Genomic DNA, 23,944 nt, shown 5'->3' with positions numbered 1-23,944 from the left:
CATTGGGCCTGCAGAAGAAGCTAAGATAAAATCTACAGGGCTTTTACATGGGTCATTTCCTTACTACCCTCTTTTTATTTAACGTTAGCCCGAGAATATGTGAAGAACAAGAATGTGTGTTCGAGGTGTCTTGATAAAAAATAGCAGAAAATACTTTCTTTTTCTCCCATCTAGTGAAGACCAATCGAGTTCACAGGGCAAACAGCTGGTTGCTAGAATAAAGCATGCTAATGAGATTCAGAGAAACATAGACTGAGACAAAAGGTGATAAGAGTATGTACTGTAGGTTAGAAGAAGTGGAATAATTTTTAAATAATGTTATATATCAGAGCAGAAATGTTTGTCACTGGTGCATGTTAGGTGTGTTAACAGGTAAACGTTATTTGTACAGTACTATGACTATGCATTTGTAAAGTGAAAAGCAGTGTCTCTCAAACTGACATTCTTCATACTGTAAAAGACCTATGGCAAAGAAAATGCAAATTAAATGTTAAGATTTTATCAAGGGTCAGATAACTCTTGTAGCCCACTCCCCCGAAATTCATCAGTCTCAAAGTTGGTGTTATTCACCATTATACTCCTTCAGAGAGGCTTGTATAAATTTGAAGACGACAAAAACGGGAATGAGATTCTATGCATTATATTTAATTTAATTGTATTCACTCAGATTCTTAGCTATGACCTTGAATTTGGTTGCATTTGTAATATAATTCACCAGAGAGAAGCTGAGCTTCTGGAGCATCAGATTTGTCAGGAGATGTCAGATGTCTGCATCAAGTAGGATGAAGAGTAACTGAGAAATGACATTGGTACTATCCTGATTTTAAATCCATCAAAAGAATAAAATTCCTTGCAGCCAGAATAGCATCAGGGTGCTTATACAGAACTTTTCTTCCTTGCTACTGGACAACTCTATCCTGCTGCTATGCTGGATAATTTTTTTAGTGTGCTTTCCACCCAATGGGAATTGCTGGGATCAAAGTTGTGTAAGTCAGTTGAAAGTTTTATTCTGGTAGAATAGCACTACATTGTCAAAATTTACAAAAGTCAGTGGAAACTGAAGGTATTTAGTACATCATGGGATCAGATAAAAGATGCAGCACAATGCTAAGACAGATGCTTTCAGAAGTTGCAGTACAAGATATCATTTAAAAATAACATAGTTTACTTAAAGATGTGTTCACATGAAAATACAGGAAGGCAAGAGCAAAGCCTATTTCTGTTCCATTCACAGTGTAGCTACCACAGTAATAACATTCCATAAATGACCAAGACAGATGGTATGTATCTTCTTTGCATAATAAGATAACCAGAAACTTATCTATTGAAAGGAGTGAATCCAATACAATGTGACCCACCTTAATCTTTGGCTTCAGGTTCAGAGGAAACCTCCCTCTAAACAGTTGCAGAGCTTGTGATTTATTGCTGCTGTCACAATGATGTGCACAGATCACGAGACTGAATGTGTTTTGCAGTGACTACTTGCAAGTGTTGGTATTTTTGCTTTGTTCCTACAAACACTATGTCTTCTGTCTTCTACAAGGATCTGTGCGTTTTCTTTTAGTGTCAGTGTACTCTGGTACACATTCAAACTGTCAGTGCTGCAAAAGGGTATCTTCAGACACCGTGAGGTCACTCACAATAAGTGGAACATCATCACTTTTGGCTACATGAGCAGATATGAAGCTTGATTTAATTATTTCCATTTGAATATTCACTGCTATTTATTTTTTCTGGTGTCTGGTCACTGCTTTATTCATTCTATTTGTTTGTCACTAAGGTCCAGGCAAAGTTTTGGAGGAGGAATATCACACTAGATTTGTGTGAGAAATCAGGTAATTTTCTTCAGAGAAATGCTCTGAGCTTCTGTAGAATTTGTATCTTTCACTTGGGAGTAAGATCAATGAATATGTGCTCTAGCTGCTTGGACAGTTGGCTTGAAGATAAATGCAGTGGGTTTAAGAGCGCCCTTGCTCATTATCCATTAAGCAATGGTCTTTTTTGTGTGTTCTGGTTTCAAATCTCAGTAGCGGTGCAGATGGTTCTGAGGAAGAGTTTGCACTACTGCAATAAAATGAACAGATTTGCAGAGATGTTTAGGGTGCCAGGAGAGATCTCTATTTATGGCTCTTTTAGTTAATCTTCAAAATTTGTCCTTTGTACATTATTGAGCAATTTTCACAGAATCAAAAAGTAGGGCTCTTTAACTAAAGTCAAAATAATAAAAACTAGAGCTTTATTTTCATTTTTGTTGCATCCTCTCTTGCTGCTCCAAAGATTGGAGAGCCAATAAATAGCTCCCAAAAAATCACAGTGCTGAGTAAGAACCAGACAGTTTCATAACTGCTTGGGTGCTCTTCACATGCAGATGGTAGGTAAATTGCTTGGCTGGCAAGAGAGCAAGTGAGCTCTCAAACCTGCTAGTGTGTAATGAGAAAAAAAGGTTGTGGGTTATTCCGAGAAGAGTAATTATACTGTAACTGTTAACGTGGTGTATGCTGGCATTGTAGCAGTGCAGATAACAGCATGACAGATCTCAGGACAGATACTATCCAGGTCAGCTCCAGGAAAACACTCATTAGAAAAATTGCTTCCAACACTCACCAAAACTCATGGACTAAACTATGCTACCAGACCCTCACATGGTATAAAATGATGACTTCAGTGTGGCCTTGTTACTTTATGCCAGCAGAGTACACCTGACCCTAACAGGGTCTTGTGTTTTCTTTGGATGCTCCAAGCAAAAATGTTAAATAATAAGAGGCAAACAAGGGGCAAGGACAGGGAGTGTATTAAAATATAACTTCATTTCATATCTTTTGCTGATTCATTTTTGGAACATGTTAGGAAGTAGAAATATTTCAGTATTAGAGAGTACTAATGTGATGACCAATTTTAAGTTAGATGAATAAAATCTTGTACAACAGTATTGTACACCCTTCTATTATTTTAATGTCTAAAAACAACAAAGAGAAGCTGAACTGATCAGGAAAATGTTATATAAACTGCCATAACAGCAAACGGTGATTTAAGTCTATTTACCTTACCAGACAAAATCTTAGCAGTGCATTATTTACTTTACGTTATTCTTTGGCTTAAAACCAACCAACCAAAACACACCACATCCCACAACACAACCCCAAAACTTTGTGCTCTGTGTTAAGGGAAGAACAGTAATTTGTTTATTTCTCCCCTTTTTCCCTTTTGCTATTCATCTGTTTTCTCCAGGATGTAAGGCCTTATGCAATTTGATAGTGTAATATCAGGAATGCCATAAAGGCAGTTTTATTTTTATACTGGGGCAATTAAAAAAAATTGGTCTACTCACAGCAAATTTGGAGCCAGATCATCTATGCCAAAAGTAGCAATAACTGCAGTGTATAAGAGAAGCTAGAATTGATTGTGTCTTCTCTGAAGCAGAGGACAGAAAATTGCTTATTTGTTATAAAAATCTGGTTTGTAGCAAGATTGTTGATCTGCACATGAATTTTTATCATTTATAAATTACTTACTGGAGTCTGGAAAATTCTTGCCACCAGTTAGTAAAAGAAGATAGAAGACCGGAAATCCCTTATGTAGTCAATGAAGTAAAAAAATACATGTTTGATATTCAAGAATACCTGTACCTGGAATGAACAGATCTGTTCTTTATTTTGTATTAGATGGTCTTGAAGGAAACTAAGGAGAAAAAATGTTTTATATGCCTAATTTCCATATTCCTGAAAGAATGTCATCCAGCTGTTGATTATTTTAATGACATACTTAAAATTTTAATCACATTGTTTTATGAAAAATATTTTATATTAATTTGGACCAATATTTTCAAAGTTGAACAAGAATTTGGGATAACCAGTCAAACATATAATGTATTGTCTGAAGTTAGACTCTCAGAAATTGAAACATTTTTTAAACTTTGGTTCAGGAGTTCCTTTAAGCTGATTTTTATATCTCTCACATTATATATATGTATATTCATATATATCTGCTCCCCCGCCCTGACATACACACTTAATGGGAGGGCTTTATCTCCCTGGAATGTTACAAATGCTACCTCTGCCGTTTTCTTTAAAAATTCAGTGACTAAAAGACTGGATCTTGCAGATTCTTAACAGTATGAATAGCCTTTGCTCTTGAAAATAGTCATATTGGATTTTTGAAAATTTTGTAGATGCAAACTGTAACCCACTACCATATTTTGAATCTAACCAAATGTCTCCAGTAGGATAGGATACCATGTCACTAGGGTATGGCATGTGCTAATTACTGACGAAAGCAAAAGTGACATCATAGGAACCAATCCTTCAACCTGTTGTGTTCAAGCTGATTCTTTCACCAGGTGTAGTCCCAGATACTCACAAAAATAGTTCCCTGCAGCATCAAAGCTTTTGTTATTAGGTTCAGCTATCATTTTTGGCTAGCTTTTCATTTTTTAATTCCTACCTGCTAGGCTTACTGCGTGTATCTTAAGTTTTATGATCTATCAGGATGTTACAAGAGACAGGTATATAATAACAGTATAATCACTTGGGAAACAGATCTGCAATCTGCACCAAAATTTCATGTAGGTTTCCCTATGCTGGAATTACAGGAACATTTTGTATATATTAATATTGATATATATAGACCATTTATAGGCTTAAAACCATAAATTTATATTTGATTCCTTCATCCATGTTGCAAAAGTCTTGTTTATCAGTATTTCACCATTTATATTCTTTGTTTTCATTTTATCTTTTATTATTCAGACAGGACAATGAAATGAGTAGCTTGTAGTCCTTTAGTTTTCTTCTGTTTGTATTTCGTTCCACTTCTCTCTGCCCCAGACAAGAGTAATACTTGACTATTACTAACCCTTCTGGGTTGAATTGTTTGATTAATGTTTTGTCAAAAAAAAACCCCAAAAATCTGATTAAAATCAGGCTTAGTGTGATTTTAAAAAATTTGAATAATTAGCATAAACAATATCCCTGTAATGAGCTCCACTAACATTTTTGTGTTCTTTTCATAGTAGATTACTGTATACTTGCCTTTAATTACAGTAAATCCTATTACATTAATTTTCATGGTACTGGTAATCTGATTAAAATAGTATAGCATTAACAGTCATATACATTGTAACGAGAACAGCTTTCTTCCTGAAAGTGAAAAATGGTTTCCATATTTGTAGTAAGTGTGCAAACATACAACTAGACATATAAAGCAGTCTTCAACTAGGATTCTGAACAATTTCAACACATTCGTGAAACATCCAGCTAGCCTTCAGACTTTGTATCTCATGGATGTGGAAACATTCCTATCAGCATTTAATCAAAGATATTAATGAAGCTAAATAAGGGTCTGAATTACTACTAATTTATAAAATTAGGCATGTGTGCAATTTTTGGCAGGAGAAGCTCCTTAAATTTTAGTAATACTCTCTCTCATTTTGATCTATTTATCCTGATGCGTACAGCTACCATGTACAGAACTCACTATTCAACTGAAAAAAAAAAAAAAAAAAAGAAGAAAGGAAATGTAAGGAAGTAATCTTTCTAGACAATTGAGTACAGTTTTATGAATTGGTCCTCATTCCCAATTTTTCACAGTGGTTCTAACACATCTACCACAACAGTTCAGATATACATATTTTTTTCCTCAGTCTCCTATATTCTAAATTTTTGTTTTTCGGAATTCTACACCCTTGCTTCAGGGAACCATCGTTATCCCCTGCTTTTCATAATCTTCTCTTTTAAATATTGTGTGCTTGGAGGCTTCCCCATCAGGCATCACATCTGAAAATGAAAGCTATTAGCAACTCTGCATCCCAGAATGATAGCAAGGTCTGGTCACACCTCACCTCAGAGTTACATACTCTCACAATTCTAACAATATGCAGTTAGCAAGAGTAATTAATTAGATCTTTGTGTACTGAGATTGTGATGTGTTGCAGATGACAATCTATTTCTTAGAATCTTTTCTGGGAAGTGATGTTACTTACGCTTCTTTTTCTTTTGCATCTCACATTGAAATTGTATGCTTGGTGATTTCTTCCCTCCAGTAGTTTTCTACATGAATAAGCCATATCAGAGAGCAGTCATGGAATTCATGCATATGCTTATTTTTTTTCTACATTAAGCTTATTTTATCCTGTGAGAGGCTCATGCTTGTCAGGCATAATGTGATATTTGGATAATTTTGACTTAAGGTGTTTTTTTTTTTTTTTTTTTTTTTTTTAAAGAGTAAAATCTTAGAATTACAAGTTTGCAAGAAATGGGTAAATGTGAAAGTACTGGATAGTGGCAGTACAAGTCCACTTTGTTCTGGACTGAATTCTTCACTTTAATGGTATTATTTCTGCAGTAACCTAAAATTTCATAGTAATAGTATAAAGCAGCTCCACATCAGACCTGGTAGAACAGCACTAACACTATTTGTACAGGAAGTCATTACTAAATAGCCCTGACTGTAGTGAAACAGGGATACTTGCTTGCAAGTTCCTTGTAAATATTTCAATTGCTTAATCTAGCAAACCCTTTCTTCTTGAATAATCCATTGTCAAATAAAGGTTATTTATTCTGTGAAGATCTTCTTCCTCTTCTGAGGAAACAGGGTGAACATTCTCTCCTTCTAAAGTAAAATTATTTACCTCTCTTTATTTTGGCAGCTCAAATGAATGACCAGGATAAACTGTTTCAGAAAATGCAAGTTAGTTCTAAATGACTCTGTCAGTTTATTACCACACCCACTTAGACCCATAGTTTTATGCCACCAGTCAAGCTAGCCTGTCATGAAGACACTTCAAAGAAATGTGAAAACTTCCCCTTTTGTAGATGGTCAATTGTGCAGTAAAGTGTGGTAGGAAAATTCCTCCGAGTGTTTTTGTCTGTTTTTTATGATGGTACTGTATGTATCTTTATAGATCTTCACATAACGTGGAGTTTATGGAAGAAACAGTATAAACCAGGAAAAGGCTTTGCATTATATACAATAAATACATTAATGTGGGTATAGAAAAGCCCTAGTAGATCAGAAAAAGTCACAGAATTATGTATTGTAAATGCATAGATAGGAAACACATAAACAAACACACACATTTTTCTTACTTTTGAGGAGGGAGAAAAGATCCCTTGGAGTGACTGCATCTGACATACTTGCAGATTCTAAGGAACTCTTTTGCCTTTGACAGGTGTGATACCTTTAGTTTTCTTTCTGGAAAGAAAATGGGAGATGTATGAAGCTTACACATGACACTGAAATGACAAGAAAGTCTGTTTCAGTAGCTTTCTTGCCTGAAGGATCTGCATTAATGCTTTTAGTTAACATAAATCTTTATTAATATTATGATTATAATTGACTAACTGTACAAATTAACAGAATAAAACATTACTAACAACTACGGCAGAAAAAGAACCCTCTTTAGTAAACAGGAAGATGTAGATTAAATTAGAGTAGAGATGGAGATCAGTCATCTAATGTCATGTTTTAGTGTCAGTGTTGTATCAATCTCTGGAATGTTGCCACTTTACCAACTGAACTGTGTAATAAAAAGTTCTCAAATCATATTAAATATCACAGAAGCACAGAATATGACATGTGTATCAAGATGATTTTGTCAATCATTGGAGTAAAAGCCAGCAAGGGGAACAGGTATATCCTAGGAATAAACTAAATGTTAATTCTTCAACACACACAGTAGCACAGCATTGAGAACTCTATGGAATGGACAATGTAATGTTACAAAAAGTCTCTGTTATATGCAGAGTAAAGCCAAAATTAAGACTATTCTAAAATGCAAATAAAAGATGCTACTTAATATGCCATCAAAACAGCAACAAGTTTATTTAATGTTTGCTTTAGTTCTGATACAATTTTGACAACCTAAAAATGAATGTAATCGAAGGCTCAAAATGTGTCATTAAGGCCTAATCCACCCTCAAAAGTTGCTGATGTAGCCATTACACAACTAATAAAGATGCCATTTATTCTGGTAAGATTATTTTCTTCTTTTTGCCAGACAGTGTAGCCTATACAGGTTTGCTGAACAAAATAAGCTACATCAGCAAAAAAGAGTATTTTTGCTTGTTCACCAGCACAGCTATGCCACTTAGAGGTGTGGTTTCTTTTTCCTCACTTTACTGCAGAAAAACTACATTATCTGAAGTAACTTAAGCATAGCCAAGACTTTTAAAAGTGCATTTCTGTAATGTCTCCAAAGAGTCTTTTGAGTCAGACCTAAATTTCTCCTCCTCCTGTGAGCTCAGTCAAGACTGAGTGACACAGGTGAAAGTTTGAAAAGGATGCACCTAGTGACAACTGGCACTACAGGGAGGTGTGATGGGCTAGTGATAAAGGAAAGTAAGATAAGGTTCCGCAACCCTGTTCTAGTGACAGGCTAACTGAAATCAAATCTAAAATCAGCAGAAGTAGATAATGGTGTAAAATCTTGCTTCGCACTACCTGAAATTTCATATATATTCTAACAATATTAAGACTAAAAAAATGAGAGGCACAATTTAGGATGAAAATAGCTTTACGACACAATTACACTCCCTTATTCTTAGCTCCCAATGTACGACTCCCTCAGTCGCATCCTCTAAGTTGCAGCCAGTCAGTCCCCACTGCTGACAACAGCCTACTCTCCACCTAAAAACACCAAGGCATGGGCCAAGATTAGATCACACACACTGGCATTAAACTCTGCCTTCTCAGTGTCAGTCCATCCATCCATCTTCTAGATATATCGCTGTCCTAGTATAAACATACTATCATGAGCAGAGTTTGTGCCAACCACACATCCATTCAAGTGCAGAAGTCATATGTAATATTGTAACTGTCTGAAAGAGCAGTCTGTTATTCTGAGCCAAGAAGTGCATTGGAAGGTCATTCTGGGGACAGGCTTCAGAAGAGGCAAGGCCATCAGGGACTGCAAGCAATAGATAGATTATAGGGCTTCTTCTGAGGTAAAGTCTGCAGTTAAGTTACCTCAGCAAAAAAAAAATTAAGAAATTAGTATGGTTCTGCCTGGTTTTGTACTGAAAAAACTATGAAACAACTATATTACCTGAAGTAATCTTCACAGGAATTAAATTGTTTTTAAGATGCACGCTAGGTTCAAAAAAATGCAAGCAGTTTTCAGCTTTCTGTAGTGGAAGAGAGTGTATCTTGTCAGACAGAATGAGTTTGCATTGAGAACAGCAAATATGATCAGACTGCCTCTCTTGAAGGGATATCTACCGTATAAATTTTGGATGTAGCTCAGCTAATGGGTCCACACAGGCCTCAGAGCTAACAGTGGGATGTCCAGATGCTCACCCTAATCTGGAAGCTGCTGATTGACTCCTGTTAAAAATAGGCTGTTCATCTGAAAGGCAAGAAAGACAGGATCTTTTTACTATTTCAGCTATATAAAGCATAGGCGCTTAAAGTATGATATTCTGAAAGGCAATATATAATGGAACAATACAAGTTAATTTGTTAGTACCAGACTGATAGAGCACAATCATTGAAAACTATAGAGCTAAATCTGGAATAACTGTAATTATTTTGCAAATTTAAATAGATTTAGGAATTCCTATTGAATTAAGAATAGAAATCACATTACAGACTTTTAAAGAAGTTGAATAAGGATTTGAATATACAGCCAGCCCTCATTGTAAGTCTTTATGCAAGGTATTGTTGGCACATTTCTTGAATCTTTTGTATATAGATACTTAAAATAAATTTATGTCCTAAACCTGCCAATGTAAAATTAAGAGCTATATTTTGGGACTCTCTAATACAAAGTCCTTTTACAAGGCAAAGAACTCTGAAAGCTTACCTGCTTCTTCCAGGTTTATCAGCTTTCAAATAAACTTTGCTTCCCTTGTATCCTTAGATTGTCTTATCGATGAAATTTCTACCACTACAACCAGACTAAGACTAGATTTTTCTTTCAAGAATTTCTATACGAGATAAGAATAACACATATTTTTCTGACAGGTGTAACATTCAAACTGAAATGTGAGATTCCAACTAATACAGTCTCATAATTCTTTTAGTCAGCATCCCCTACCATTTCAAGGTGTAAATGATTTTCTTAATAGGATTGCACAAGTGTAAATGAATATTTCAGTTACAACGTAGCTAGCATTCTAATGATAGTGAGAATAAAAGCCAGCCCACACTTACTCTCTTATAACTTGTGTGGGCAACAAGCATTTTTTCAGTCAGCTAATGATGGCTATATACACAGAAGGATAAAGCAATGTGTTGGTTTTACAGTTTTTGTTTTTAAGGCAAAGAAAGATCTCTACAGGTTTTCAAACTGAACTGATGTTCTGTCTACAGAAGATACAGACTTTCCAGTTAGTGTACTACTAGCACTGTTCAAGTACAAAAATTAATTCCTCTCCTTGACCTTCCTAATCATTTCAAGTTAGCCATCCATCATCGCTTTTAATGCTTGCTCTCTCCAAAGGCAAAGAACCCATTAACAGTATCTTGAGAGCTGTAGATGTACAGGCTCATACTGGGCATCGAGTTGCCATTTGAGTTTTTTAATTGTCTGTATCACAGAATTTCAGGACATTTGTATACTTCTCAGATTTCTTGGCTGAAAATGCAAAGCCATCCATCTCATTAACTACAGTAATACAACTATTCTGTTTCTAATTAAAATCTGCTGTGCTTACAAGTAATATATTTATCTTCTCTGCTTCCTGCGTAATGAACAGGCCGAGGTAGAACGTAGCCTACTACAGTCTTGAGGTATACATTACACACAACAAAAGAAGAAAAATAATGACTGAAATGCTCATCTTTGAGCCATAAAGTGACAATGCTGTTCACAGTATTTTTCCTAGCTGACAGTGTCACCTTAGGACCTCAACTCGGGGTAAATATTGCAATTCATACTATTTACATCACAGCACCTTAATGAAAAGTTGTCACTTCAGCATGGATTTGTTCGTATCTGCATTCTGCAAAGTATCTACATACTTAAACAGGGTATCTCTAGCCGAAGTATTTCCCACCACTATTGATTAACGTGTCAGCTAAGTGCTACCCTTCACTTCAGGGATGTTTGCGCTGGGGAGGGTCTCTGATCATATTGCACCGTGTTTTAGAATTAATTCCAAAAGCACTTGTCAAACGCCACGGTCTTCTGCCGCTCTTAGTGCGGAGCTTGAGAAGGAAGGCACAAAACAATTACAGTTGTAATGATAATTGTGTCACACCTAAGGCCGCTACAGTTACACGTTCGGCTAGTTTTGCTAAAGTATCCTGAAGGTGGGCACCCCTCTAAAAACATTTTAATACTATTAGTTTGCCTTAGACACCACCTGATTTGCAAACACACTTCGGTTGCTTTCCTCCCATGGAAATAAAGAGGAAAGAGGGGCAGGGGAGATGGGACGTCTCCCCCGTGGCCTCCCCGGGCTTTTTAGCGGAGTCTCCCCGCGCCCGGGCTCGGGGTGGCGCAGGGGGCCGTGCCGCGGCGGGAGCTGCCCTCCAGCCGCCTCACACGCCGCCTCTCCTGAGGGAGCCTTGGCGGGAAGCGCTGCTGCTTCTGCTTCTGCCGCTGCGCTGTCCCGCCGGCCCGCCCGCCTCCGCACCTCACCTCACCGTTACTCTCAGCTTCACCCTCAACTCACCCTCGCCTCACCCCCACCCTGCTGCTGACCCTGCTGCTCACCTTCGCCCTCACCGCCTCCGCGGGGCCGCCCCAGCAGGTGGTGAGGCGTTTGCCTCCGCAGCGTGGTTACCGCTAACCCACAGCCGACATTGTTAGCCGGGGCGGGGGGGAAGAGGTGATTAAAATAACATGGGGCTATTCTAGGCGCTAATGGGATTAGAGGCGAGGCGAGCGAGGCGCCGGGGAGAGGGCACGGCCGCGCGGCAGCCGGGCTGCGGCATGGCGCCCCTCTGATGGCGGGAGGGTAGAGCAGCAGCTGCGCCACATGGGCGGGGGCGGGATACCCCAGGTAATTGGGGAGGGGAGCGGGGCGGGGCGCGCCCCGGTAGCCGGGAGGGGGCAGAGATGGCGGGGAAGGCCCGCTTGCCCAGGGGGGAAGGGTAGGAGCGGGCCCGCCGGCCTGTGGGGCTGGGGGGGGGAGGCCGAGGGCCTAGCGAGGGGAGGAGACGGCCGCCGGGAGACTGCCCAGGTGAGGAGGAGGCAGAGCGGGGGGCGAGCGGCCTGGTCAGGGGCAGGTGCGGAGGGCGCGGGGAGGGGGAGCCCCGCAGCAAGGTGGAGGCGCGGCTGCGAGTCCGGGGGAAGAGCGCGAGGTGTGGGGGGCTGAGAGAAAGGGAGTGCGACAGCGGGAGGAGGAGGAGGAGAGGAGCGTGGGCCCGGGGGAGGGCAGAGCGCGGCGGGAGGCGGAGGAGAGCGTCAGCTGGAGCAGGGATAGCGGGAGCGCGGCGGGAGGTGGAGGAGGAGAGCGTCAGCTGGGGGCAGAGATAGAGGGAGTGCGGCAGGAGGAGGAGGAGAGCGTGAGCCGGGGGGGCAGAGAGAGAGGGAGCGCGGCAGGAGGAGGAGGAGGAGGAGGAGGGGAAGAAGCGCGACGCAGGGACGGCAGATGCCTGGAAATAAAAATTTGATGATTGCATGCAGCGGCTGGAGAGACTCTGTCGGTGGCGGCGGCGGGGACGAGGCAGGGACAGGGGGGGCGACGGCAAAATGAAGTATCAGAAATACCTGACTGTCTTGCAGATGGCCATAGGGGTGACCGCCTCCAACAGGGGCAGTCTGATGCCCTTAAAGAGGAAGCTGTGGTGAGTAGGCACAAACGGGGCCGGCGGCACTGCGGGCCGGGCCGGGCAGGGCAGGGCAGGGCGGGGGGCGCTGCGCCTGGCCGAGCGCGGGCCGCGGCGGGACGGGCGGGCGGGGGGTTCCGCCAAGGCACGACGGCCGCCTGTGGGGCGCCGTGCCGAGACCCGGTCGGGGCGCCGAGCGGGAGCGGGCCTGCGGCTCCCGGCGGGCATCTCCGGGGCAGAAAGTTCCCGGCGAATTCACCGCCAGTCGTGTGGAAAACGCCGGGAGGCGGCGGCGGTGGTGCCGGAGGAGCTGTCCGCGCCGCGCCTCGCCTCGCCCGCCCTCGGGCCCGCCGGAGGACACCCGGCTCGGCGCTTTGCGCGGCTGGAAACACGGTTCTCGCTCGTAATGACTCACGCGTGCGATCGTACGCTTTCAGGGAGACCCACTGTCGGACGCTTGTCAGAGCACGGCAATGGCAGCTTCAGCTGAGGGGCGCGGGAGCATCTCAAGCAGGGGCTGCCGCTCGCCTGACAGCCGAAGTGTTGCCTCCGACGGTAGCGCATTCTCCTCCCTGCCCCGGGCTGTGCCCGTAGCCGGGGTCTGGATTTCCCAGCCCCTGCTTCTGCTGACAGGTGTGTTTAAAAATTGGGAAAAGGGAGATACGAGTCTGATAGGTTAGAGAGCGACAGAGGTAGTACCGTTCATATACGATCATTTTTATTTAAAGCCTGCTTTTCCCCTGACTCCTTTCCACTGTTCTTGTGGTTGGCGATTGTGTGCTGAACTGATTTTTCTGGATGAATCGACAATATGTTATGAAAAATGTATTAAAGTGTAATGGTGTAATGTGGGTGAGTAGGGCACCGACAGGCATATGGCACTGCAATACGCACTCAGTCGTGGACTTCTGAGAGCCCACTGTTAGCTTGATTGAAGCAGTGAGATGTGTGTCATCATCAGGACAAATTATAAGGAGAAAATCTGAACTTGTGAAGTCAGATTTTCTGGGAGGAAAATATCAAGAACAAATTTGTACACTGAGAATTTCTTATCTATAAAAGACCAAGAGTGATATCTAGGTGCTAATGGTTATATGGTTTTCTTTCACTGTACTTAGATGTTCCTAGTGAAGGAAAGTAAAGTGTCATAGAAGGCACGATAGATTATTTTATTTAAAAACAGGTAGTTCACAAATAGAAATATTTTCATGTTGGCAGTTGTAATAAAAATGGGCCTTACATGAATTGTAGAATGTGGTTTTTTACCTTTTTTTTCCCCACATTGTCAGCTAGCGTAGGTAGTCTCAAGGAAATGCATCACTTGAAGAAACATAATGTGGAACTAGTAAGCTTTCCGTCATTAATTCCAAATCTTGCTATTCCTTGCAGATAAGAACACAATTTGGCAAATCTATTCATTCGAACTGTAATGTACAAAATCAAATGTAGTCTTAGACAAAAATATGTTGTCATACAGATAAGTTTTATTACATTTAATCAGAGGTTTTTATAGTGTATTCAGTGGTATGATTTTGATTATGTAAGTCACATAAAGTGTACCATATGTATTTTATTTTCCCCAAATGCCACTCCTGTCTGTGTGGAGCAGTGTATGTATTGGTATGTTACTTCTTAAAAGAAGTTTAATTATGGGTACTATAATGATAACAGTTGTTCTATTTCATGTTTCCTGTGTCTCCTTGGAAATGTTTTTTTTGCTGGTATGTTAAAGTGAAGCTGTCTATATTTGCGTACTTTAAAATTAAGTCTGAAAGGACCCAATTCAACTCCTACTTTACATCTTCAGTTGGAGTTAGATCAGCTCTATATAGCCTAGTTCCATGGTGATATTCTGTGCTTTTTGAGGTATAGCAAAACAATATAGTGGATCCCTGCTAATACATACTATAAGCATTGCATTTCATAACATTTGTAACTTGGCATCATGTTGCTGCAATGCAATGCTGTATGAAGACTTAGTTGACCAAGATTGTTAAGGAAAAAAAAAGTAATTTTTTTTTTTTTTTTAAATTTCGGAGAGCTGTAGGAATTACTTGAGTATTTCAAAGCATGTCTCTGGGATTTTCTTATTAATAGGTGACATGATATTATGTAGTCACATTTCCTTTGAGAACTTTAATAGCATTAGGCATTATCTGTATGGATAGAATTTATGCTTATGGATGAAATAGTATTTTCTGATGCATTTAGAGAAATGCTTAAGGATAGTTTGTCATGTTAATTTTTTTTCTTACTTGTGCATAGACTGTATCAAATAATGCATTAAGAAAATCTGAATATTAGAAGACTATGTTGCTGTTACTAAAATCTATGCAATATTAGTGTGTATTTCCAACATGTAAACCAAAAGTGTATTCCAGTACTGTATCACTGGAAATCTCAAAAATACTAAAGAAAATGTATAAATCAAGTCAGTCTATAATCAGAGGATGCTTTTTCATCTCTCTTTATTTACTTATTTTTAAAAACTTATAACATTTTGTCTAACTGATCAGATTCATCAACTCTTCGATGTGTTAATACATATTGTAAGTGGAAGTGAAGAAATAATTTAATAAAAAAGGGTTAAAATACTCATCTTTTGTTGGTGGAGATAATCCACCTGAATCCTACTGGAAGAAAATGAAAAAGGTACCAGCAATGTTTTATTTCTTTATAGAGCATCTGTCACTCCAATTTTCTCCTGCTTCCTCCCCAAAATGTAAGTCCTATTCTGTGATGTATGAAAGCAGAGCTACAAATGAAAACAAAAAAGACAGACACCAATGTCTCATGGTAGGTTAAGAATAAATTATTATAAATTAGCTGAGAATAAAACAGACAATTGAACAAACAGAAGTAAGCTATGCCACAAGCTTGCAGCGGGAAGTGGTGGAGTCAGAAACTTGCTTGTGTTTAATGTGGAGGTTGATCGTTTTATGATGAGGTTTACTTGGGGCAGTATAGTTTTGGACTCGGTGATGGAAGAAGTTGCTGGAGTCCTGAACTGCTGATTCAGACCCTTTCCTGTGTTTGTGTGGTGTTGTAATCTAGTATGTAGGAACCTAAATGAGATGAGTAGGATGTTTTCAGTCATCTTGCTGGGGGAACAGTATTTGGCTACAAAAGCCACCAACATAATGGTGTTAGTATAGGTAGAGTGCAGCAGGGACTAACATTTGCTAAGGTGTTCAAGAAAAACTGACTACTGACTTGGGAGCACCTTAAAACAGTAAAATGACATAAATATTTACTGAAATTCCAATATGTGAAATGGGGATGCTTTTACAATAGGGAAATGCTAAATCACATTATTAAGGGGAACTACATGAGTAGACTATAATTTCTTGTCACACTGAATATTATGTTTCTCTGCTCCAAGGATAAGGAGCAGGCAAAAAACCAACCAACCAAACAAAAAACCAACAGGATATCCTAGCAACTCTAATAACTCTTCTCACTAATATTCCCTTCTGTTTCTTAGAGCATTTCCCTCTACTTTGAAAGGCTTCCTCTGCTTTGGCTTACTACCTCTATGCTCCCTTTGGCGCAAGGGAGTGCCGAGTCATGAAATAAGACAAAAAGCTCAGTTAGTGATAAATTTTCATCGTGAAGAATATGGAAATGGCTGAGGCTATTCCGTATTTACATTTCCTGGATATTTTGAGAGTGATTGGTAGTTTTATGAGGCAATCTAGGTTAACAGAAAAGAATGCAGATGCAGTGTACTACAGAATTTGAATTTTGGCAGGATTCAATTCCTCTGTTCGGTGCTATTGTTAAGTGAATGTGTGATACAGAACCCTGGATGTTAAATGATAGCTGCTTCTTGTAAGATACTGCACAGGCACATTTATTTTCAAGCATAGGAGTAAACTTGCTTGAAATCAGTGAGGAGTAACCAGCATGTCTAGAATTAAGCACCGATCTAAAAGCTTTGTTGACTCAGAGTCTTTGTATTCAGGCTGGGGCTTGGATGTAGAAGTCCAGGCTTATATTGAAGGATGCCTGTTTTATCGTTAGGTCCATCCCTGGGGAGAAAAGTGCTGCTGTTTGTTTATGGTCTAAGTACAGTCATGTTTAGAATAATCAAATAATAGAAAATGTCACTTTAGTATAGGAGAAAGAAAGCATCAAAGATTGAACCTCTTGGGTGTCTCTACAGAACTATGTGGAAAAATACAGATCACCAGAATGGATGTGTGCTGTTTTTGATTACTGGTTCCTGTTAATGTTTGTTTGAAATGGGGATAACAATTTCAGTTTAGCCCATTGTAAGGATTATTTGTGTTGCAAATTAATAGGGGTTTTTTTTTTCTGATGAAGGCAGGATACTGTGCTTAGAACTGAAGATGTTTGCAGAGGTGCACAAGATTTTAGCATAGTAGCTGACTGCTCAGTGTTACTAGTTGTTTCAAATTTGCCTTTTTCTTTCCTTTTTTTTTTTTTTTCCCCGAACAAATATTAATATTGAGCATCTATAACTGTTAGGGCTTCCAGTCTGATCAGTGGGAGTAAGTTTCAGCTTTTCCATCCTTATGTTTGAGCCAGAAGGCATACTTTTCACATGCAGCCGAGTCCAGGTGATGTCCTTACTTTCTGTAGTATTGAGGAAGCCTGTCTTCTAATGGGAGGACATATAATTGTGGAAATTTTATACATCTGTCAACTGAGATCTGTGTAACTACTAGTAGTAGAAGTTTCTAAGAAGTTTGACTTACATGTTGTGAAACCATTTATAATAATAATTTGCTAGAAGTACCTATGTGCTTTTTTTTAAAAGATAGGCCGACAACTTGCAGTATATGAAAAGTGTAATAATTATGTCACCATTATAAGTCTTGTTGAAGCTATATAGTTGTCAAAAACTTGTCCTCTCTGCATTAACTCTAGCATTAATACTACACTCAGAAAACAAATACAGAAAATGTGTCATTTCAAGACTTGTTTTTTAAATATTTTGATGTTGTCTTTTATAAAATTGTTCAGAACTCTAATCACTAAGCAAGAAGATAATTTTTTAAGTTCTTAAAAGATGTTCAGTCTAACTGGTCTGTCTAGAAAATACCACGACACTAGTTTAGTCCTTTCAGACAAAATTTAACTACCAAAAACATGTTGGGTAATATCGAAGGTTGTTACAAATAGTAATTATGTGCAAGTAGAATATAAATACATTTTTTATTAATAAAAACTGGTTTTTTATATGCATTCCATCTAATTATGTTATGATGTGTATTAAGTTGTTAGCCCTTGATGAGATGCTGCACCTTGAAGTCACTGTTGCATAGTCTTTTGTTAGGCTAGCATGTTCAGTGGAATACAGATACTGAAAGTTTAAGGGTTTTGCTTATTTTACAAACTGGAGAAATAATTTAGAGTCATGGTTATGTAATGTGATATATGATCGGGAACCGGTCAAGGTCAATGAAACTCTTGTAAGAATTGTGGATAATAAATAAGGGCCTTGGGCTCCAGGTGGGATTTACAAAATGGTTCAGTTTTGCTTGACTAAAATTTCCAGAAGTTAATGAATGGGGGTGCCTTAATTTAGGATTCCTGTGATGAGCTCCATTAGAAAGGTGTTATGTTTCCAGAATATTAAACACATTCTTTGAACAGAAACAGCACATTTCAAACAAGGCATCCAGAATTGTTCACTCCCTTCAAAGATCTCGATCCTATATTCTACTTTGTAAAGCTCTAGACTGCCTTGAATGTATCATTCTTAGGCTTTGATTCAAGAGTACTTGCCTTGAAGTAGTTGATGAGCTGCAGACATTTTAAAAGGGATCTTACAAATCTTTCTGCTTTAACCTGTAATAATTCCTCTATACCCCTGACGTATGTACTACAGCTAGTGACTTAGCAATTCACTTATTAATTTTCTATTAATTAAGCAATACAAATAAAAGATGAAAGGAGGAGATAATCAGATGTAGTAAATTTCATTTGTAGTTAATTTTTTTTAAACTTAAGGTACAGATGCCAGAACCATAGAATATTGCATTATAGTTTCAGTATTAATTTAAAAAGAATAAACTCTGTTTCTCTGGTTACAATGAACACTTTGAGAACACAAAGCAAGATTCAAAAAGTGAGAAGGATTCTAAAAAAGCTGTTTTTCAGATTTTTGAATAAATTAGTTTCAAGTCAAACACTTTAGTCCTTGTCTCATGAATTGGGACTCACTGAAGCTGACACTTGTGTTTATCTTGCAACTCTATAGTCTTAAATTTTGAGTTGTATTCCTTGTGGAAATTTCTAGTACTTGATTTTTAGTTCTAGTTTAATTTCTAGTACTTCTAGTTCCTGTTGCAGTACTGCATGAGTGTTACTGGAAATGGATTCTTGAGAGTTTCATTGCTGCATCCAGCATTCTGAGAAGATTGGGTGAAATAGATCCAAGTCTGTCTCAGGTCTGTTACTGCTTCACCTTGCTAAAACTGTAGGAGTAGCAGAGGCATTGGAGAAACTGATATTTAATTTTATTTGCACTTGTCCCAAAGCTTGTTCACCAACCATAGAGTCAAATCCCCGTCATTCTGTAAATACGGATATCTTGCTTCATATCCTTCCTTTGGTGCACAATACAGTGCAAAGCTTCCAGATTACCAGTAATGATATTGATTGGATTTTTCTTTGGTTGGTTAAATAATACTTTATTTTCTTGTCAAGACACCTATAAATTAATGATTTTATAAAGGATTGAAGGGAATCTTTCAATTGTGATGTTTCTTCCTATAAAATTATATTTTGAAAGCTAAATGTGATTTTAAAAGCATTTTTCTGAATCTCAGAAGCTAACAAGTAATGGCCATAATTTGTTCTCCAGCAGAATGAATTGGTGGGTGGATTCCAGAAGCAGCAAGTTCATTTTTTCAAGTGGCTTTGAAGAGTGGAGCTCCCAAGTGGAAGGGCCTTTAAAACATACCATTAGTTTAGTTCTTTGTTAAAACTACAGAACTTTGATTAGCCCCTTATTTTTACTCTTTTTTTCTTTCACATAAGGTTTTTCTTATTTTATTTTATTGTTTTACAAAGGCTTCTCAGTATCAGAAAACATGAAAAGACTTGCAACTTAAAGAAATGAGCATTTATAGGTAAGGCCCTAGAATAAGTGGTCTGAAACATAGTTCAAAATGAAAAAAAGCCCAATACAGCTTACAGCTGTTTAAAAAATTTTCTATTAAGTATAAGGAAGAAGTCTAATGTACCAAGCATTTAATTTGCTGGAGGTGCATTTGAAGATTTATTGACCCAAGTGATAAGTAATTAAATAGGCAGCCCTCAAAGATTTTTTGGAGAGAGAAGAAATACAGACCTCTAACTGAACTGAAACAATGGATTTCTCTGTGGGTTCCAACGTCTGCATTTGACATGGACTCAGAATACGTACAGTTACGTACATTTTGATTAACTTTATCAGAAATGTTTGGAGAGCTTGGTAACAGAAGACGCATTCATACAATAGAAATGTACTATCACCTTAAATGTCACTGTCTGGAACAAGAGTTGAGACTGAGCAATTGCCTGTCTTTGGAAATTTGTCCTGGTAGTTCTTTAAGATGTTTTAGCAGGGAATCTCTGGCATTTTTGCAGTTTCTGTTCTGTGAACAAATATGTTACTGTAGTAGCTGGGCATGTTTCTCAGAATTTAATCCATATATAATTATACCAAAAATTCTGGTGCAGTTTCAGCAGGAAGTTCGTAATGTAATTAAAATGCCTGAATATTATAGTTATGTTTTCAGTTACAAATTTTTATTTATCTTTGTAGTTAAAAGTTGGCAGTAAATTAACCCAAGGGGGGGAAAAAAAACCTCTAAAACAAATTACTATATTATCAAGAGAACTTACAGCAAGCTGTTCCTGCGTGTGTATGTGTAAAACCTGCAAAACCTCAGGCATCTGAAAACAAAACATTGGTTTGGTAATCACAGTAATGCAAAAAAAAAAAAAAAAAAAAAAAAAGACCTTTATCTTTATAAATCAAATAAGAGATTTGAAAAGATCTGTTTTCATTTTCAAGTTTGGTTATTGCAATTTTTTCTTTTCCCTAGCCTCCTATGAACATGCATTTGGACCTTTTATCCTCACCATGAAGCTGTGTAGACCTAGGAGTCTCACTAATCAAACAAGTGCATTCAGCCTGTGGTTGTTGTATTTTGTATTTCACGTGTTAATGTGGCTCAGTCTGTGCAATGTCCTTTTCTGGTGATGTGCATGTATAAGACATCTCCACCTTTCTTTCTTTTTTGTAAAAACATTTATGTGTGTACCAAAGCCATTAATTGGAAGTAAAAGAACCTAAAACACGTACTTAAATATTTTTTGTGAGAGGAATCTTAATAATTATAGAGAAAAACACTGAACTGCTGTCCAAAGTCTTGGGAAGTACAAAAAAGGTACATACTATTTCTAATTTAAACTAGTTTTTGAAGTCTTACGGCTGCAGTTGAGAAATTACATGAAAAGTGTAAATCCGCACATTAAAAATTTTACATTTTTAGGTCATTCTTGGTGAGCATATTTGCTGGAATGCAGTTTTCCTTTTTCTAATGTGTTGTCAGACTGACTAGAGACTATTTTGCATTTAAAATACTGACCTCACAAACCTTAATACATTTGGTTAATTGTTAACCCCACTTCTATTCATTGGCAACTTCCAACAAGCTCCTTTAAATATGGATTGCTTACTCAAAATACTTTAGTTATGGACTTCCCTTGTAGACTACAATGTGTTGAAAGACCTTAAAGCATAGTTCCTTAACTTTAACAGATCCTATTAATTTCATTATTGTTCATCGTTATTCATTGCTGGAATAGCTGAAGTACCATTAGCACTCAAACTGAAAAAGATCAGAAGCCAAATACTGCCAGGCTATTCTGATTTAACTGACATGTATCACAGCACTCAGTTTTTCATTGAATTAATAAAGAAAAATATTCCTTTTAATTTTTCAGAACTTAAATACATTTTTCTGTAATCTGTCTTTTTTTCTGATACTTCTTACTTTTGTACAAAAATGATGACCGTGATATGTTTTTGACTAAGTCTGCAAGCAGTGGTGGACTTCATGGGAGCTAGATATCTAGATAATTTTGTGGTCTTTGGCACTTATTGATTGAAAACTAAAGCTTGGAATGGCATTACTTCTTTGTATAGCATGGCGGTGTTTCTCCCTTTGTAAATATTTTACTTTAAGCAAATGTATTCAATAAAAACATACATTCTTTGTCTGATATTTGGCTCTTTTTGTCTGACAGGGTAACTCCATCTTCTGAAAATTCCAATGGTGCTACCTGTAGTGTAAGTCAGGGAAAGCCCTCTTTAAGAAGAATAAAAGGGAGAATACACAGAAGCAAAAGTCTTGATAGCATTGATTTCTGTGAATTCACTGTAAGTACCATATCTTTTACATTTATCCTATATGAGGTTACGAGAATCCTGCTAATAAAGCAGCTGTCCCTCTTGCATTGGGTTTATCTCTTTGTCAGAATTAGAAAAGGTATTATGCTTAATGATGTTGTAATTGCAGTTCTACACTGCCAAACGTTAAGAACAGTGATGTTGCTTGTATAATTAGTGATGCGTAACTGTGCTTTTGTTCTTCAGCAACCATTAGCTATAAATTTTGATGTCAGATTTTAATATTGCTGCCTGTGTAAGATGAAGAAATTAACTGGAAGAGGAGTAAACGTGAAAAATGAAATATGTTTTCAAATTCTCTTTTTATATTTAGATTTTGAAAGTTGCATTTAAAGTAGAATGGATTATTTTGTACAAAACTTCAAATTTATTTTCGTTGTATATAGCTGTAATAGATTACTAGAAAAAGGAATACATGTTCTTAAAAGATGTGTGTGCTTATAGCACTTAAAAGCTAGTATCACAGATGATATCTTACTACAGTTAAGCAGTACTGGTATACACTTATTTTCTTCTCTTTGGTTAAGGTGTAGATATGTTTGTCTTACGGTTTCAGTAAATTCAGTGTGATAATGGTTTCAAAGAATTTGTATAGGTGATGCTTTAGAGATTTTGCTCAACAGAGAGAAAACTGGAATAGTTTTTTACACAACTTTTAACTCAGGAGGAGTTGTTTACATTCAAATAATGGAAGAAAAGACATTGTTAATATGAAAGAGTATGGGACATGGGGGTTTCCTGCTATTTATACTATTTATAAAATATTAGAATTAGTCCTGAACACAGTATGTTTTCAAAAACTCTTTACTGAAAAACCATTGAAAGCTACACCTCTCAACTAACTGGGGGGAATTTGGCCAAAACAGATTATATTCTGATAAATTAATATAATGTAGTTTTGAAATACTAAAATAATGTCAAAGAATATGTTAAATTATAAACCGATTATTAAAAATGAGGATGAAAGAGGTAGATAGGAAATATGTGCTGTCTTTAAAATGTACAAATCAGTAGTGATGTGGAGATACTGTCTGGCATTACATGGTAATATAAACAATATAACTAAATTGTTCAGATGCAGTTTGGGAAAACATCTTTATCTAAAGCAAAACAATGGTTTGAGTGTGTTGCATCATTTGGTGTGGATTTTTTTTTTTTAATTTTTGGTTTTTTTACAGATGATGCCGATAGCATAATTGGTATTTTTTTTCTCAGGGCTGTTTTGTTTCTAATTACGAAGTCTTGTAGTGCTGTCTTTGGGACAAAGAACTTGTTGTTTGCTGATTAAGGAATTAATGAAATTAGTAGCAAGGATTTGTGATTTAGTGTATTGTGTGGTGTCCAGATACTTCTAGCGGTGCGGGTACTGCAAAGCCAGGTCTCGTAGCTAGGGAGACACGGGTGCAGTGAGCCTGTGCTCAGTTCTGTGCTGTCAGTAACTTGCACTGCCTAATTTAAAGCTAGTTTTGGTGTGTCTATGCAAACTGTTGTCACAGCGGTGATATCAGTGTAATCATTACCTTACTGAAGGTTAAAAATTCCCTTAGGCAACGAGATTACTGAAACAATAATTTTAGCTTGTGCTATATGGGTGTTCATCTGTGTGGTCCTATTAAGGCGTTTTATCTAAATCTATCTCTGCTCTTGGGGCCTTCAAAGAAAAAGATTATAGCCAGCGGTAAAAAGAATATCTTGCATGCCATAGGATCTTTGCAAAGCGATTTGAGACAGATAATAATGGGGCATGTCTGTATCTGTAGCATACAAATGTGTAGAGTATATACATGTATATAAATTCAT

The 23,944-nt window shown here is 37.9% G+C and overlaps 2 protein-coding genes across 16 annotated transcripts in view; one reads left to right on the top strand and one right to left on the bottom strand.

The window, feature by feature from the left end:
* TARS3 (threonyl-tRNA synthetase 3) overlaps positions 1–11,755 on the bottom strand; it is a 55,444-nt gene extending 43,689 nt beyond the window's left edge. The window contains exons 1-3 of one of the 2 annotated variants that reach the window (XM_030016343.1): positions 11,654–11,755; positions 9,292–9,340; positions 7,083–7,188 (exon numbers count right to left, since the gene is read on the bottom strand). The gene's annotated coding sequence lies outside the window, so the exon portion shown is untranslated. The remainder of the gene's footprint in view (positions 1–7,082; positions 7,189–9,291; positions 9,341–11,653) is intronic. The other variant, XM_030016344.1, reaches the window with a different exon arrangement.
* TJP1 (tight junction protein 1) overlaps positions 1–23,944 on the top strand; it is a 200,086-nt gene that overhangs the window by 21,009 nt on the left and 155,133 nt on the right. For 9 of the 14 annotated variants that reach the window (XM_030016326.2, XM_030016324.2, XM_030016323.2 and 6 more), the window contains exon 3: positions 21,982–22,114. In XM_030016326.2, coding sequence (XP_029872186.1) covers positions 21,982–22,114 — 133 coding nt within the window. Of the gene's footprint in view, positions 1–11,772; positions 12,123–12,422; positions 12,730–21,981; positions 22,115–23,944 lie in introns of those variants that run through there. The other 5 variants (XM_041123306.1, XM_030016327.1, XM_030016332.1 and 2 more) reach the window with 4 other exon arrangements.

The sequence above is a fragment of the Aquila chrysaetos genome, chromosome 5, assembly GCF_900496995.4.
Source record: "Aquila chrysaetos chrysaetos chromosome 5, bAquChr1.4, whole genome shotgun sequence".
Taxonomy (NCBI): Eukaryota; Metazoa; Chordata; class Aves; order Accipitriformes; family Accipitridae; genus Aquila; species Aquila chrysaetos.
The sequence above is the reverse complement of the archived record's forward strand: the minus strand, read 5'-3'. Positions and strand labels throughout refer to the sequence as shown.